Here is a 16088-nt window from a genome sequence, read left to right as displayed (position 1 = left end):
GTTTCAGTTTCAGATCAAGAATCTTTCATTAGTATTGAGTGATTTTGTATTTTTTATTAACAGAAACTCAAATTTAGTCGCTTAGTTCTATTTCTGTTGCTTAGGAAAAATAATCCATTAACAATTATAAGTGTATAGGTTACTAGAAAATAGGTGGCGTTAATTGGACAACCTGTTCCTAATAACGCCGGTTTACAAAGTTTTCCTATTTGAGTTCTAATTCTTGTTCGGTATATAATATATCCATTTTCATTGTGCTATTCTGTAAAGATAAGATTACAGTTTCTATTTCATAATTTTCGTGTTTGTACATAACTTATTTCCAGAGCAAAAGTGACTGAAGTGTTAAGGTGGAGTGATTTAGTACGTGTACCTTATACAGTATAATCTAAAAAAGTAAAGACATAAACCGCGACTTTTATATATTAAATATCTGATTCTGTCTAAGGAATATGCTGAATTTCTACTGAATCCATTTTAGTCGTGTTAAAAATTCAACTTGAACTTCATCTCGATATATCTACGCAAATAAATAGATACGAAATTACATACGCGAGATTTAAACTGCGTTCCATTGTAGACAGTCTTTTTTTTACTGAAATTTATTTCGGGTATTGGTTACGAGCTGAAGATGACTTTCACGCTTACAATCAGACTGTTAATGAGATCATAACGAAACCTCCCCTGAAACTCCGAACGCAGATCTCTATATGTGAGAGAGAAATATAGCAACAAATAGATGCTGCCCATATTTATTTTAAGTGTGTGAAAACTTATATAATATTTCAGGTTATGTTCACGTGAATTCTAACTTAGGCCTATGTCTACAGTCAGTTTTGACAATTTGGCGACATATAACTGTTTTTCGGCAAAAATTTCTTTCGACTTTTGTACTGCTTAAATGGGGATTTAGAAAATTTTTCTGAAACCATTTGCGAAAAAAATGAAACTTTCTCCACTGATAATAAGGAATGTAGGGACTTTTGAACTGCGGTTTGACGACTTTTCGTACACTTCAGTTAGCAACACCGGCTATAGTGCCATTTCGTCTACCGTAAATCTTGAAATTTATAGAAGCTTTATAAATTCACCTTGACTAGGTCGCGAATAATAAATTCTAATTTTTGTGTAATGTTAGGGCCATTAATTTGCCGTAATTCACCTCGATTTTACGAGCGTGGTTCATAATGTCGTTAGTGACGAGAAGAATATAAAACTTTGTTCTTCAGAGATTTTCCAGATTACACTACAGGTGGCGGGTCTACATTAAATGATGATGATGATGATGATGATGATTATGGAGAACTTTTGGGATGTCAAAGGAAACCGGAGTGCCTGGAGGAATCTTTTGTGTTGCCTGGACCAGGAGCTTGTCCAAAAGAAGTTATAAATTCAGGCTGGATCCACAGGAAATTGAACCCGGTCCCCTTGGCACAGAATCTCAGCGTGCTAGTGCTAATATAATTATTTATAGACTAATTATCAACAGCTGTCTTCATGGCAGTTTTTATTTGCTTGACTATTGACAATGCTGCAGAATATGACACTGTTCCAAGAAATCTCCTTCAAAGTACTACTCAAGGGCCTTCCTGAATACAACGACATGTGACCCCAGGGAATGAAACTGCCCTTACGAGCCAGAGGACGTCTTACTTCAACTCCTGATTATTTAATGCGGGACAGTACTCTGTGCCATTGGCATTCAACGTTACTCCATTACCGCCCTAATAAAACTCCTCTCTCAAGAGTCATCGTAGTTTAAGAAGTTGGCTCAGGAGGAATTGTTTAAGTGATCGTCCCGATGTGATAATGGGTGATTCAGATACAAAGCTCTTTCCGCTTCACAGTGGTCACGAAAACTTACCAACCTCTGGTTTCCTTTCAATAGTAGTGTCTGAACTTTCAGCATTGAATCAAGTGTCCTTCTTTAGAACATACGCGCCGAAATGCTTGGTCACTTCGTTGTTACACACGTTGATCTTTATGAAAAATGCGAGGAAATGTTAGTACCCAGCGAATACTGTTCAATTACAGTACTGTCTACTACAAAATACACTTGCACTCGCATATGCTATATCTGAATCTCTGTCTTCGTCGTGGATTGCTATTCAAAATTGCCTCTGAACTACAATGTCCTGCAGTGACTAACGATTATTGAGATAAATAACGGAAAAATTACCTAGTCTACAACCTCGATGGTCTCCGAGAGATCGTGCAAAGCAAATATTACGAGGGTTGATCCCTATGCTGTAGCCCTGACCTATTTCTAGTTTAACTAAAATTTATATTTTGTGGCAGACAAATGACTGAAATGAGTTATGGCTACACGTCAAATTGCAAGTCTGTACATATTCGCGTTGGCTCGTAGCAGGTGTTCGAGTGGCCGGAAGTGTTGCGTCAGTAGAGTAATAGACAAGTCGAGCAAAAATATGTGATTAACTTCAAGATAAAAGCCTATTTTATCCCTGAAGAAGTAAACAAAAACAGATAGAATATTTTTACCTTTCGTGTTGAATCAATAATATTGTAATTGCTCTATTTTGCCCAAAAATGCCTGTGTAGATTTTTTGGTAACTGAAATAATAACCTATTTTATTAAAATATTGGCAAATAAAGTACAATTATTTACAGAACTTGTTGGCTAAATGTTACAAATTGAACATGAGTAACACTACATTTCACATGGGTGTATGGCGTGGGGAACAAATTGTTGCCATCGACAACGATTAGAGGTCGCTGTCATTGAATAGTTTCTTCAGATGTCTACATGGGTAGGTGGCGTAGAGAAAATATTTTGTAAACATCCATCTAAGATAGCAATGTTTCGACAATCTATTCCTTCAATCTGTCTTCCTCCACAACCTTAAGTCACTTATTTGAGCATCTGGATTGAGACAGTGGTATATTATTTCGAACACATGGAAAAGGCAGCTAATGTAGTGAAAGATTTGTCAGCAGACAGTACAGCATGTATCACGGTTATGAAAGAAATGTTGGAGAACAGCAGTCTGAAGAGGAATGTTGGTTACATCTATTCTAATCTTTCCTTTCTGTCTCAGTATATAACCGAAATTAAAGCAAATGGAAAAACCCTTCCAGAACAAATTTATATAATTTATTAAGAAGCAGAAACGAGAAGTAAAAATGAAACAGAAAATGGTGCTCTATAAGATAATTCAGATCCATATACAGTAGCTAGTCATCTAAAAATTTTAATTCCTGTTGGTACTGCAATAATTTTATTATAGTAGCTGATGTAAAATATGCTCATGTATCAACATTTATTCCTACAGTAAATATGTGATGTGCTCATACTACAAATCCTAGTAGACCAATTGCTAATATAGCAAAAATTATTCCTAGATTTCCAAAAGCTTCCTTTTTACCTCTTTCATGGCAAATAATATGTGAAATTATCCCAAATCCTGGTAGAATTAGAATATATACTTCTGGGTGACCAAAAAATCAAAATAAGTGTTAATATAAAATTGGGTCTTCCCCTCCTGCTGGATCAAAAGAAGATGTATTTAGGTTTCGGTCACTTAGTAGCATAGTGATTGCTCCAGCTAAATGGCATAGTGTGCTGAAAAAAATCCTGGCTTTGCAATTCTATGCCTATTACCTGATGTTATGAATGGAGAGGATGTAGACCTACCAGAGGAAATAAGCATGTCAAAGGTATGTAATTTAAAGTTAGCGCCCATCACTTAAACGTCTGTTGAGATATAATTTTCATCATACAAGACAAACGACGAAGTTTAAGTCTTAAAATTAAGAAGTATAATGTTATGTACTGCAATGCAAACTATTAAAAGGGAAGAAAAGAGTTGGAAAATTGTAGTTCATTTCATAAATACATGCAAAAAAACAACGAATTGAAATCAAGTGCTTACGTCACGTTAGTAATGATTCCCCCAGCCGCTATAGCTGGCTTTCGTAATAGGATTTCGCTATCTATCGTAGCTACCCAAGAGCATCATGATGCTGGGTGGGCACCGGTCCTATACACTAACCGAAATTTCGTGAGAAAATTTCTTCCGCCATGAGGACTGGAAACAGCGCGCATTCCGTAACTTGAGTCCTAGGCAGGACCACGACGACGGCGCAACAATAGCTAAGTACGCATGCGAAAAATAGCAAAAGCGTATCTCATCCCAAACTTGAACAAAGACAGTGCAGTTTTAATGAAGTCTGAAGAGTTTAACAGTCAAAGAAATACTTCAGGTACTGTACTAAAGATGAACAACGAGCGAGAAAACGAGACTAACAGCGCCAGCAAGGCCGAAAACCCGCACGACAATGTTGTATAACGTTGCGTCCTTGACGTAAAGGCTGGTTGTGAGTCTTCCGAGACTCGATATTGATCATCTCCCGAAGTCCCGAAGAAAGCAGTTGTTTATACCTGACTGAACTTTTATCTACTTTGGCAACTGTTATAAATGTATAAACAATCAAGTAGCCTATTTGAAACATCTCTACGTTTCAGTGTATAATAATCCGTTCCCCAGTCTTTATTTAATTATTAGGCCCTTATTTAAAGGCTAGGAATTTTCTTTTCATATGCTTAAGATCAAGTGTGCAATCTCAAGTAAAAAGATATTAATATCATGTTTTATATTTCTTAGAAATGCAAATTTATTTGAGAATTCCTTGTTTTTTATTTATATAACCATAGGTAATATTATGTAATAGAACCAGAACATTTTGATAACTAAGATACTGTTCTGTTTTGTCTTTTTGTCTCATTTAAACATTTATGTTATTTATTTGAATTATGTATGTTATTCGAAGTTACGAATCTTTCCACGCCGACCAAATGCTATTTCGAGAATGACGAGCCGAGACTCGAAAGATAAATGCTGTGAACACAGCGAGCGAGAGCGGCATTTAGTTTTGTTCATCTCTAGTACCTACATAGCCCTACTACATGAGCGCGGGTGAGCGGTACTTTCAGAACTCATAAAAGAAGAACTTTTCCGATGAAATTTCGGATAGTGTATGGGACCGGTGCATCGTGATGAATTTGGGGAGCCACAGTAAATAGCGAAATCCGGTTTCGTAAACCAGCTATAATAGCTGAGGATCATCATGCTGGCCATACATTACTTCAGTATTAGATGGATGATCGTTCACCTCTGCTGATGTATGTGGACGTGAGGTCAGCATTGGCTAGTCGGAATTGCCCCCTATGTACACTCGCGTCGCGTATTTAATTTAATTTAATTTAATTAACGCACTAGATTTGCAAAATTCATTTGAACTAGAACCTCATAACTCTCTCATTTTGTATTGATTCCAGTCTTAGTTCAAAAAGAAGATATTTCCTAACACTTATTCATGTCTGAAAGAATGTTTTTCTCTTTAAAGCGGCAGAGCTGTTCACCCGTACTTGTCCTTGTGTGACTCCCGCAACAAATCTTAATCCTCTTTGGAGCAGAAAAGTTTCGCCAGTTGCAGTTCGTTTATGGAAACATTAATAATATATTTCCGTCAGTTCGTACACTTCACTAAACACAATGTCCAATACATGGAAGTTGTCGGTGGATACTAATACTCCACCAAGGTCTGAACACCAAGATATTTCTCTTTCAAAACTTGTCGATATAAATTTATTTGAAGAATCTAAGTCGCCAGAAACTTTGGAGACATCAGCAGGGACGGCCCGTCCTTATGTGCTACAGTGCTACAGCACAATGATACTTTTGGCTCAGATAATGTATTTGTAATACCACTATAGTATTTGATCTGTCTTTTGACAATTTCCCGTGGTTATGTTCATGACGCGTTATAAAGTGTTTAGTCTTCGTGCCTTCTTTGGTGCCTCAGGTGGATCGTTGTCTACTCAAAGCTCCACATGAAAAATGTAGACAGTTATGGGCATGTGCGAAGCTGAAATCACTGCTCTGATTGGCTATTTTAACGCGGGTAAGTGCTGTAGTCAGCTTCAGCACAACACAGCTTGGAGATTGCAAAAGTAAAGCGTAACGGGAGAAAGCTTGTTTGTGGGAGAATTCGGAACTATGTACAATGTATTTGGTAATTCAAGTGTCCGACTGCTGCTGCCATCTACCAGTTAAAGTTGCTGTCAACAGCTATACTATACTGAACAAAAGTGTTTTCCAGATACAAGTTGGATTTCTATACGGAAGACCTGACTTCCGAAATATAGATGGCTGTTCAATTGTTACAATACATAGTATCCAAGTTGTTAAATATTTTGGTTACAACACCAATGACCACTACTGAGCCAGAAATATGTTTTTCTTCCTTGAAACGCATAAAACCGTTTTTAAGGAACACTATGTCCCAGGATCGTCTCACTGCTCTTGCAATACAGTCATTAGAAAAGTGTATGATGTCCAAGATGGAGGGGTTTAACACCAAATGACAAGTTCTGCAGTACGAAAGAACGTCGTATGGACTGCATATTTCATCATTAGACGAGACTCCAAATTAAGATAAATACATAAGTGTAGGCCTCTACAGTAGGCCGATATAGAGATTGTAGCACACTCATTATTTTGACCACCAGCCGCTACTGGACATCAGTATGTGCTAAAATCGCTTTCTGCTATTTTCTTCACAATCGACACATCGCGTAAACCTTGATCATCGACTTTTAACTAGTAAATCTACACTACAGTGACATCAAAGACTTTTTCCTTACATTTCTATTGTACCTTGTTTCTTGATTATACCATGCAGGCACGTGCTTATAAACCGAGGTAACTGTCGGAACGCTCTCGCTGTGCTTTGTGCAGTTTGAAGGGGCACAACATTAAGTTGCTGTGTGTCTGTTGCCGACGTAACAGAATGGTATATTGTGTTTCGAAGACATGGTTGCTTTTTCTGTGCAACAGAGAGCTTTTCTTATTGAGGCACACTTCAAGGATGGAGATGGAAACTGGAAGTATAATATTGAAGACTGTGAAGAACAGTTTGTTTCTCCTTTTCCTGATTATGTAACCACTGAAAACTTCCGCAGAAATCTTAATAATTTGGTTAGTAAATTTAGAGAAACCGCATGCACAGAACGGAAAAGCTATGTTGGAAAGGCTACAAAACTAACGGAAGATTTAGTTGCAAATGTAATAGAAAAAATGCAGAAGAGTCTTCGTGAGTCCTTAAAGAGATTGGCTGCGGAAATGGGCATTTATTACGGAATTCTTAAATTAATTCTTAATTGTTAAATTTATAATCTCGAGAGATTAATTTTGTTTGTTTATGGATCGATTAATTAAAAATCTAACTTGGTTTAATCGACCTGGTGTTGCATCGGCTTTTACACCAAGACTTCGAATTGTTCATGAGTGCAAAACATCTGCTGCTTATGTTAAACTTTTATTTCATATCCACATGTCGGTTTGAGGCACATAGCTTTTTCAGCTTCTCCAGACTTAAGTGTTTGCGGATTTTGCTAACATACTGTAAAATAAAATGTCTTTTTTATTTCTTAATGACTCACTGTATCACTGCATTTTTATTCCAATATCAGCGAATACCTTTTCCTCATCCTATAGGTCTACTTTCATCAGACGAACGGCCGCATGCTCTATCTGTACAGTAGCTCCCACGAATCGTGTGTAGCCCATGCAGGTGGGTAGTATTCGCTATGCTAAGGAGCGACACTGCATAGGTACAATAAGAAAATATTTAAAAATGCAAGGAAAAAGTTTTTGATGTCATTATATTAAGTTGCCAAGATACATATGTATACCAAAAATGAAATTTGAACCTTAGAAAATTTAGAACATTTCATTTTTTCTGTAGTCCTCTCTTAAGGTGGAAAATATCGGAAGAAAAATTTATAAAATACAGAACAAATTGAGGGGCTTGGTGCAAGAACCAGAGAAGTTCACTTTTGGTCAAAAATTAGTTAAAACCAGAGCTGTGTGAACTTATCTGAATGAGATATGCTTAGTTACCAACAGAGACCTTGGTTGCATTTGCAGCAAGACTTGTATATGTACGAATCACCCAGCAATATTGCACATTACATCTCAGGAACTCATAAATCTTCCATGATGAAATTCACAGAGATAAGAAATCATATAATTAGGCTCGCAGCTGCAGAGGTTATATCAGCGTCGCCGGTGTGCCGGAATTTTGTCCCGCAGGAGTTCTTTTACATGCCAGTAAATCTACTGATATGAGCCTGTCGCATTTAAGGAGTTAGGTACAGCTTACAGCAAGTAAAATTTTTAATTTCATACTTTTAAGGGCACAAAATCAAAAACTAACATCGGAATATCAAAATAAAGATAATAAAAATGTAAAAAACCTAATTTTCATTTTTTCTTCAGTTTTGTTCGAAAATTTCACATCTGCCTCCCCTTAAGGGGTTAAGTACAGCTTACAGTAGTAAACGTTTTGGAAATATTCAACATTTTTTTTCCTCCATTACTGTATCTTGTACAATAATGAACATTATTATGTGTAAAACACTGTCCTTCCGCTATATGAAAAAAATATTTTTACGATTTTAAAAAGAATTTGCATTTTTTTTTTCAAAATTCAGTTCACTGTGCAGTGATGAAACGTTTCCCACATAACTGAAAAACTATCCAACATTCTGTGATGAAATGTTTTGTGTGTATTTATACATGTCATATCTACAATATGATGCAAGATCACTTCTCTACCTTTGATAGATTGCAGGATAAAAAATAAATTAATTTAAAATGGTCAAATATCAGTATTTTCTTCTATCACAAAATAAAAAAAAACATTATTTATTAAGGATTGTAGTTGAGAGTGCATGATATTGTACACATAAGTTTCAGCAATAAAATAAAAGAGAGATAACACGAAAAAGTTAACAAGTTTATGAGTTACGAGGGAAAAGCTTCATCACTGCAGGGTAAACTGCCACTATTTTGAATTCTGAATATATATATTTTTACGATTAAAAAATATATATATATATTTTTAAATCGTAAAAATATTTTGTTCATATAGCAGAAGGACAGTGTTTTACACATACCAATTTTCATTATTGTACAAGATACAATAATAGAGGGAAAAAATGTTGAATATTTCCAAAACGTTTACTACTGTAAGCTGTACCTAACCCCTTAAGGGAAGGCAGAGGTGAAATTTTCGAACAAAACTGAAGAAAAAATGAAAATTAGGTTTTTTAGATTTAATTATCTTTATTTTGATATTCCGATGTTAGTTTTTGATTTTGTGCCCTTAAAAGTATGAAATTAAAACCAAGATAACTGTATTACTATATTATTCCCATAATAAACTAATACTTATAATCATTTATATACCTTCTCTGAATATATAAATAAAAAGAAATATTGAAAATTTCTTACAATATGGTGCATGGAGCATTTTATATCAAACCATATAAAGTTTTATAAAATTATTAATATTTACAGAACTACTGTATTTTGAAAGTTGAAACTTGGTATTTCCATTACTAATAACATACTTAGTATCCAGTCCACACCTGTGGACTAACGGTCAGCGCGTCTGGCCGCGAAACCAGGTGGCCCGGGTTCGATTCCCGGTCGGGGCAAGTTACCTGGTTGAGGTTTTTTCCGGGGTTTTCCCTCAACCCAATATGAGCAAATGCTGGGTAACTTTCGGTGTTGGACCCCTGACTCATTTCACCGGCATTATCACCTTCATCTCATTCAGACGCTAAATAACCTTAGATGTTGATAAAGCGTCGTAAAATAACCTACTAAAATAAAAAAAACTTAGTATCCATGATCAATTTCAAACAAATCGGATAAATTTAGTGGATTTTGATATATTCACCTCTGCCTCCCCTTAAGCACACTTAAATTCCATTGACCTGGGCCGGGATCGAACCCGCAACCTCGAGCACAGAAGCCCGGCGCTATACCGACTACGCTACCGAGGCCGACCATTAAAATTATCTTGGAATTTATAACAATAAGAAGTTAGGTGAGAGCACATTACCCCACTCTCCCCTATTTGGTAATTGGGTCAGTGAGTTTCCTAATACTACCCACTAAATCAGTGAATCGAGAAGTGAACAGTTATGTCATTATCGCGAAATGCTATCCGTATAATATTTTGTTGATAAAACTTGCTTTAATATTAAGGTTTCATCTCACCCGAGCCTCACGTATAATTAGAATGTATGTGCAACTTACACTGCACTGTGTATTTAATACAACTGGGCAAATAATGAAGGCTGTGAATGTCTGACAGGGCTGAGGTCGCAGCTCGTTGAATTGCCACGTCGGAGTTTACCTTGTTCTAAAGGAGCGCGTTCGGGAAAATAAACTTAATTAAAGGACGACGGAATGTCTGCCCAATTTGACCTTAGGGCGGTAAAATGCACCACGTAATCCCTAACCACCACAATTCTAGCCACAAATGTTAGAGAAGGAGAGTCATGTACACAAACATCGGCCGAGGCTGTCGTTTACGGGTACAAGGAAAATTCGAGTTTCTCTTAGATGAAATAGGAAGTTCTGGCGGGAAGTTCTGTCCTCAACCTCCAAAACTCCGGCGAGAAATAAAGGAGACTAGGGGAAGGAAGGTAAAGACTTCTCACTGCTCCTACTTCCCTTGTAAAATTGCAGAAGTTCTCTTAATACCACAAGCACAGATATCACACTTCTTGTATAAGTATTATGTCTCAGAAGATTCTGCAACAATTGGACGGAGTTACGCAATAATAAACCAACCGACAATTAAAAAAAAATAGGTACAGTATTTGGACAAATCTGTTGATTGGCAGGCTAATATACAGGCTTCGAGACTTGGGACCCGATACAATAAGTTTACTGTGCATGTACTATAGGTTGTTGACTCGTTCCAGGTAGCGAAAGGTAGAGATGTGTTCAGGTAACAACGTTGTTATTTAGAGTAGAGTACGGTAGTAAGGGGAAATACACAAATATGTACATTCTGAAAGTAAATATATACATTACACAATGACACTAGCAAAAGAATGTGAAAAGCATTTATTCTCCTGTCTTTGTGTTTAATTATACACAGTGTTAATGGAGGAAATGAACACGTAGAAACTTTATTTTTTTCATTTATCCTATTGGTCGTCTTTAGGAAGTGCAGTTACTGTATACCGAATTGCAATGTACTACAAGATAGATTTTCAGTGTCTCAAACGTAAATATTTTTCGGTTATCTGCCAAACAACGTTTGTACTGTTAAAAGCTCCGCTCTACGTCGCATGACGTGATAGGAGCGAAACGAAAAAACCTAACATCATTGCAGTCTCTAAGAGGCAGTCCTTTATTCTCGGCTGATTCTATGTCCACTAATTTGCTGTTTATATTACACAATGTTCCATATCCGTTATGTTTACATAAAATTGATTTCCACTTCTGCTTTACACGTTCAGTAACCAGTGTACTTGGTGTCTCATTAATTTTCTGTGTCATTTCCTCAATTAATTTGAAGGCTTCCGGCATCTCTTGCTCTGACTTTTCTAACCGTGCAATAGTTTCAGACACAGTTTGAAAATAGGTTTGTATGAAAACCAAATTATTTGTCAGAACCTTCAAATCGAGAGCGTATTTCTTTGCGTAGGCTATTTGTTGGCATTCATTCTACAGTATCCCCATCCACTGTACGCCGTTATGCTGATTTTCCACTAAACTACTCTATTGGGTCCGAAGTCTCGAAGCCTGCTAATATAAGTCGGAAAAAAATCAAGAATGCGATATATGAATTTTGCTGCTATTTATAAGCGAACATTTTTTTATTGCATAAAATCCATTTATTTATTTTGCTTTGAAATATTAATTCAATTACTGGTCTCTTATCAAAAATCGGTTAGCCTTTTTTGGTATTATTTGTGCTATTTTTTTGTATGAATGTTATAATACTTCTTGCATAAAATGTTTTATAAAAAAATTAGATTTATATCAATGGCTAATATCTCGAAACAGGTTTTTGGCGCTTGGTCTCTTATTGCGTAACTACATCCAAATATTGTGGTAAACACAGAGCTTGTGTCACGTACTTCTGAGAATTCGATTTCCTTCCACTCTTTATCATCATGTAGTGGATTGCCAATTCGAGAGTGAAGTAATTTCCCGAAAGTGATTTTAGCATACAGACTACTGTCACCGAAGTTACAAATGATTTAGAATTTAAAGATATAAAAAAAAAAAAAACTATAGCGACAAGCTCTGCGAGATGTAGTGTAACTGGAAAGACGCCCTATGTTTCGGCGGTTACTATGCAGTGGTATGCAGACAATAATGTTCACCGGTTGGACTGGCCTGCACAGAGTCCTGATCTCAATCCAACTGAGCACCTTCGGGCCGAATTGGACCGGCGATTGAGGTCTCGGGAGATGCGGCCAACTTCCATTGTCCAACTGAGTGCCATGTTGCAAGAGTAATGGCGACGCATTCCGGTGGATATCCTACACAAACTAGTGGAGAGTATGTCTGACAAGGGGGCTGCTGTTATAGCAACAAGAGGAGGTACCAAGAGGTTCTAAAGTGGCAAACACAGTGAACAATTACTTTTTGGTAGATAGTGTAGAAAGGCCAACAATAGTCATAACTGTGAAGTCGCAACAGACAATTAGAGCAATCAGTGATGTGGAAAAGAAGAATAATCTCTATAACACTAGCTGGTCTGCAGTTGTAGTACGACAATGACAAGTCTGAAAGTGTGAAGAATTCCATGTGAGATGAAGGCACTTGTATAAAGTGGAGTTAATTATCCCCGATGACAGTCTCATTTGCAAGGATGAGTAGCAGATTCATAATCATCATCACCACCATTATCAATCATACAATCATCGTGAGATAGCATAGTCATGGTTTACTCTAGTTTACACATACACACAAATCTAAGTGAAAAGTGCTATGTGTAAGCCTACTTGTGATTTTACCGTAGTGCAAAACAACATATCAATGACGGCTTGTGAGGAGTTATCATGGTTATATTTTACAATCATACAGTTATTTTGGTTGAATTCATGACCAACGACAGTAATAAGCTGGAAGAGTGTTATCATAGCAAGAGATGCTGGACAGTAATTGGTTAAGAAAATTCACGTGCCAGAACTGCACACTAAATTTTGTGGGGAATGTAGTAATTAAGTGACAGGAGGAAATTACAATTTATAAACCAAATAAAAGTTTCATGTGGTTTAGCTTACAATGCGACGAGCATTCAGAATAGCCTGCCATTTATCTGTTCCGATTGGACTTCAGTGTAGAAACATACCCTTCCAAAAACAATTCTTCAAAAAGGGTTCACATATGATAACGCTGGCTTCTGCAATCATATTCAGCGTAGTTTCAATAGCACACATTTGTTATTGAGAAGCATTACTTATTGGATGAGGATTTACTGAAGAATATCAATTACTTTAAAACGAATGGACTTCACGATATACACTCACAGAAATTTCAAGTGCCTCGTCTAATTATATGCGAGTCTCACTGGTCACCTTTTTCACTGGTAGCGAAAGCTATTTAAGGGCGATTTTAAACTACACAATCTTCCGTAAGCCAAGTATTTATATACAAATGATGAAACGCTGGCGTAGGAAGTACAAGAACCAGAGATTTGTCAACATTGTCATTTGACCAGCGCAAATTCCTAGAACCACGGATTTGTACTCGAGTCTCAGGCGTGGGAAGTCGGACTATGGGTGCGCCATTGCATACATTTAACATCTATTTCAACATTCTTGACAACATTCAATCAGAACACCAGAGCTCTGCGAGTCAAAGTAAGCGCAGGTAGGTTTGGTCATGCTAATCTTATCGCTTCAAAATGTCTACATATAATCCACCATCATTACTGTCGTGTTGAACATCATTATCATTATCATCACCATCATCATCAGCAATATAATGATATTTGGAAAGTACATCTCAACACTTCCCCAAATTTTGAGTGAACAAATTTTGAAAAGGTACTTAAGGGGATACTCCACTAACAATGACAATTTTTTCTAATCATTTTTTAAACTAAATTTTGAGAACTTGTTTACTATGTAAAGGACTAACAAAAACCATATTTTGAACTCTCAAATGTTTTTGTCTTTGATTTGTTTTCTATTCTTTTAGAAATAATTTCAAACCCAAGATTTTAGTAGAATATCTCAATTTTTAAGCTTTTTATTTTGGTTACGTTCACAAGACAAAGAGAAACATTTCTATGCATTCATTTTATGAAATATCTCATTTATTTACATTCAATTTTTTTGTAATTTTGAAAATATTATTTCTATAATTCATGAAGAAAAATTAATAAAATAAACTAGCAGCATTTCTCACAAAATAAAAGCATAGAAACCTGCAGCTACCTAATAAATACTTCCAGTAAAAAGTTAATCCAGATTGAATAATACTTGCCATAAGAAAGTTGATGTTGTTTTAAGAAAAACAAACTTATGGAAAAATGAATTTGAAAGTAAAATTAATATTTATGTAACACATATCTATTAAAATTCTCCTTCTCTAGAGTCATCTAGTAACTTCAGGGAGCAAACTTTGCAACAAAATGTTACTCGATTCTTCTTCTTCTTCAGTAGGTGCTACAACTTCGTCGAAGTTTCCACCTTCTCAATTAATTTACGCCATTCTTTTCTGTTATGAACAAGATTTGGCCAATTCTTTACATTCAGTGTTTTCAAATCGTTGGTTATGTTTTCCTTCCACCTACGTTTTGGTCTTCCTTTTGCTCTTTTAATGATGGGGTTCCATTTATATATTTTCTTAACTGTTTTTCCTTCGTCCATACGATTGATATGGCCAAACCATGCCATCCTTTGCACTTTGATATATTTTACTGTGTTGGTTTTGTATTTAAATATTTAACTCTTTATTGTTTCTAATTCTCCACTCATAGCTTGCATCTTTTATTGGGCCAAATATCCTTCGTAATATTTTCCTTTAAAAAACCAGGAGCTCTTGCTTAGACAATTCAGTTAGGGTCCAGGTTTCACTTGCATATGCTACAATTGGTCTTATTACTGTTAAATAATAGTCTTAATTTTGCTTGTTTAGATGCGTATTTGCTTTTGAATAGGTTGAGATTTGCAAAGTATGCTTTATTTGCCATAACAATTCTATTATTTATTTCTTCCTCAATATTGTTTTCGTTGTTTACTATTGATCCCAAGTACTTGAAGGATTTTACTCCTTCAAAAATAGTATTATCCATCTGTAAGTTTTCTGGTTCATTATTTTTGGCTGAACATTTTAACAATTTTGTTTTCTTTGCATTTATGATTAATCCATATTGTGCCGATTCTATTGACTAGATTTGTAATCAGAAATTTGTGAAAAAGAATTCTTTGACGAGAAAATAATTTTTACAGCTCTTCAAATGCCACGCCCCCTTACAGCTTAATTAGAAAGAAATAAAATTATTTGCAATCAGAATTGAACTAAATTCATTTGGAGTATGAAAATTTATTTATTTATTTATTTATTTATTTATTTATTCTGGTGTAGTTAAGGCCATCAGGCCTTCTCTTCCACAACAATATACATTATAAAGAAGTGAAATAGCCAATCAATTTTTTTTTGGAAAATTTTCATGACTTTCAGTGGAATCTCCACTTAAAAATGGAATACTTCTGGATTTGGACCCCTCTCAAGCCGTCATTGAAATAAAGGAATAGATAAAGTTCTAAATACCTGTTGAAGCATATGGAGTATGCTTACATTTTCTCCACTGATAACAGTTCGCTGGCAAGACGTAGTGTTATGGGTACACGTATTCTCGTACACGCACCAGTTGCACGCCCATTGCGAGCGTACGCAGTCCATGCATGTGGTGTGACGAGCGCAGTCGTAGTATGCGAAATTTCGGCTCACAAAGTCTTTGTTGGTTTCAGACGAGCGTACAGAAAGAGGGACTAATACGTGGTCCCTTGTGTCCGGAATTCCTGGTCTTCCTGCCACTCCCGGAGTCGGGCACGATAGTCCCATAGTCGTCACAACAGCATCAATAGGTTCTGCCTTCCCAAACACACATTTGTACTTGGCTCCAGAAGGCAGTTCTGGAAGTGTCCGAATAGTCAGTTGAACCTGAAACATTACAAAACATTCAGATTTAGTTCTTGATTTTTCACACCGCTGACATACGGCGAAACTTGC

At 36.2% G+C, this 16088-nt stretch overlaps 1 protein-coding gene across 11 annotated transcripts in view; it reads right to left on the bottom strand.

The window, feature by feature from the left end:
• PlexB (plexin B) overlaps positions 1 to 16088 on the bottom strand; it is a 1260445-nt gene that overhangs the window by 106707 nt on the left and 1137650 nt on the right. For 8 of the 11 annotated variants that reach the window (XM_069838306.1, XM_069838310.1, XM_069838312.1 and 5 more), the window contains exon 7: positions 15627 to 16019. In XM_069838306.1, coding sequence (XP_069694407.1) covers positions 15627 to 16019 — 393 coding nt within the window. The remainder of the gene's footprint in view (positions 1 to 15626; positions 16020 to 16088) is intronic. The other 3 variants (XM_069838308.1, XM_069838313.1, XM_069838316.1) reach the window with 1 other exon arrangement.

This window comes from Periplaneta americana, chromosome 10 (assembly GCF_040183065.1).
Source record: "Periplaneta americana isolate PAMFEO1 chromosome 10, P.americana_PAMFEO1_priV1, whole genome shotgun sequence".
In the NCBI taxonomy this organism is placed as follows: Eukaryota; Metazoa; Arthropoda; class Insecta; order Blattodea; family Blattidae; genus Periplaneta; species Periplaneta americana.
This window is presented reverse-complemented; position numbering and strand designations above follow the sequence as displayed.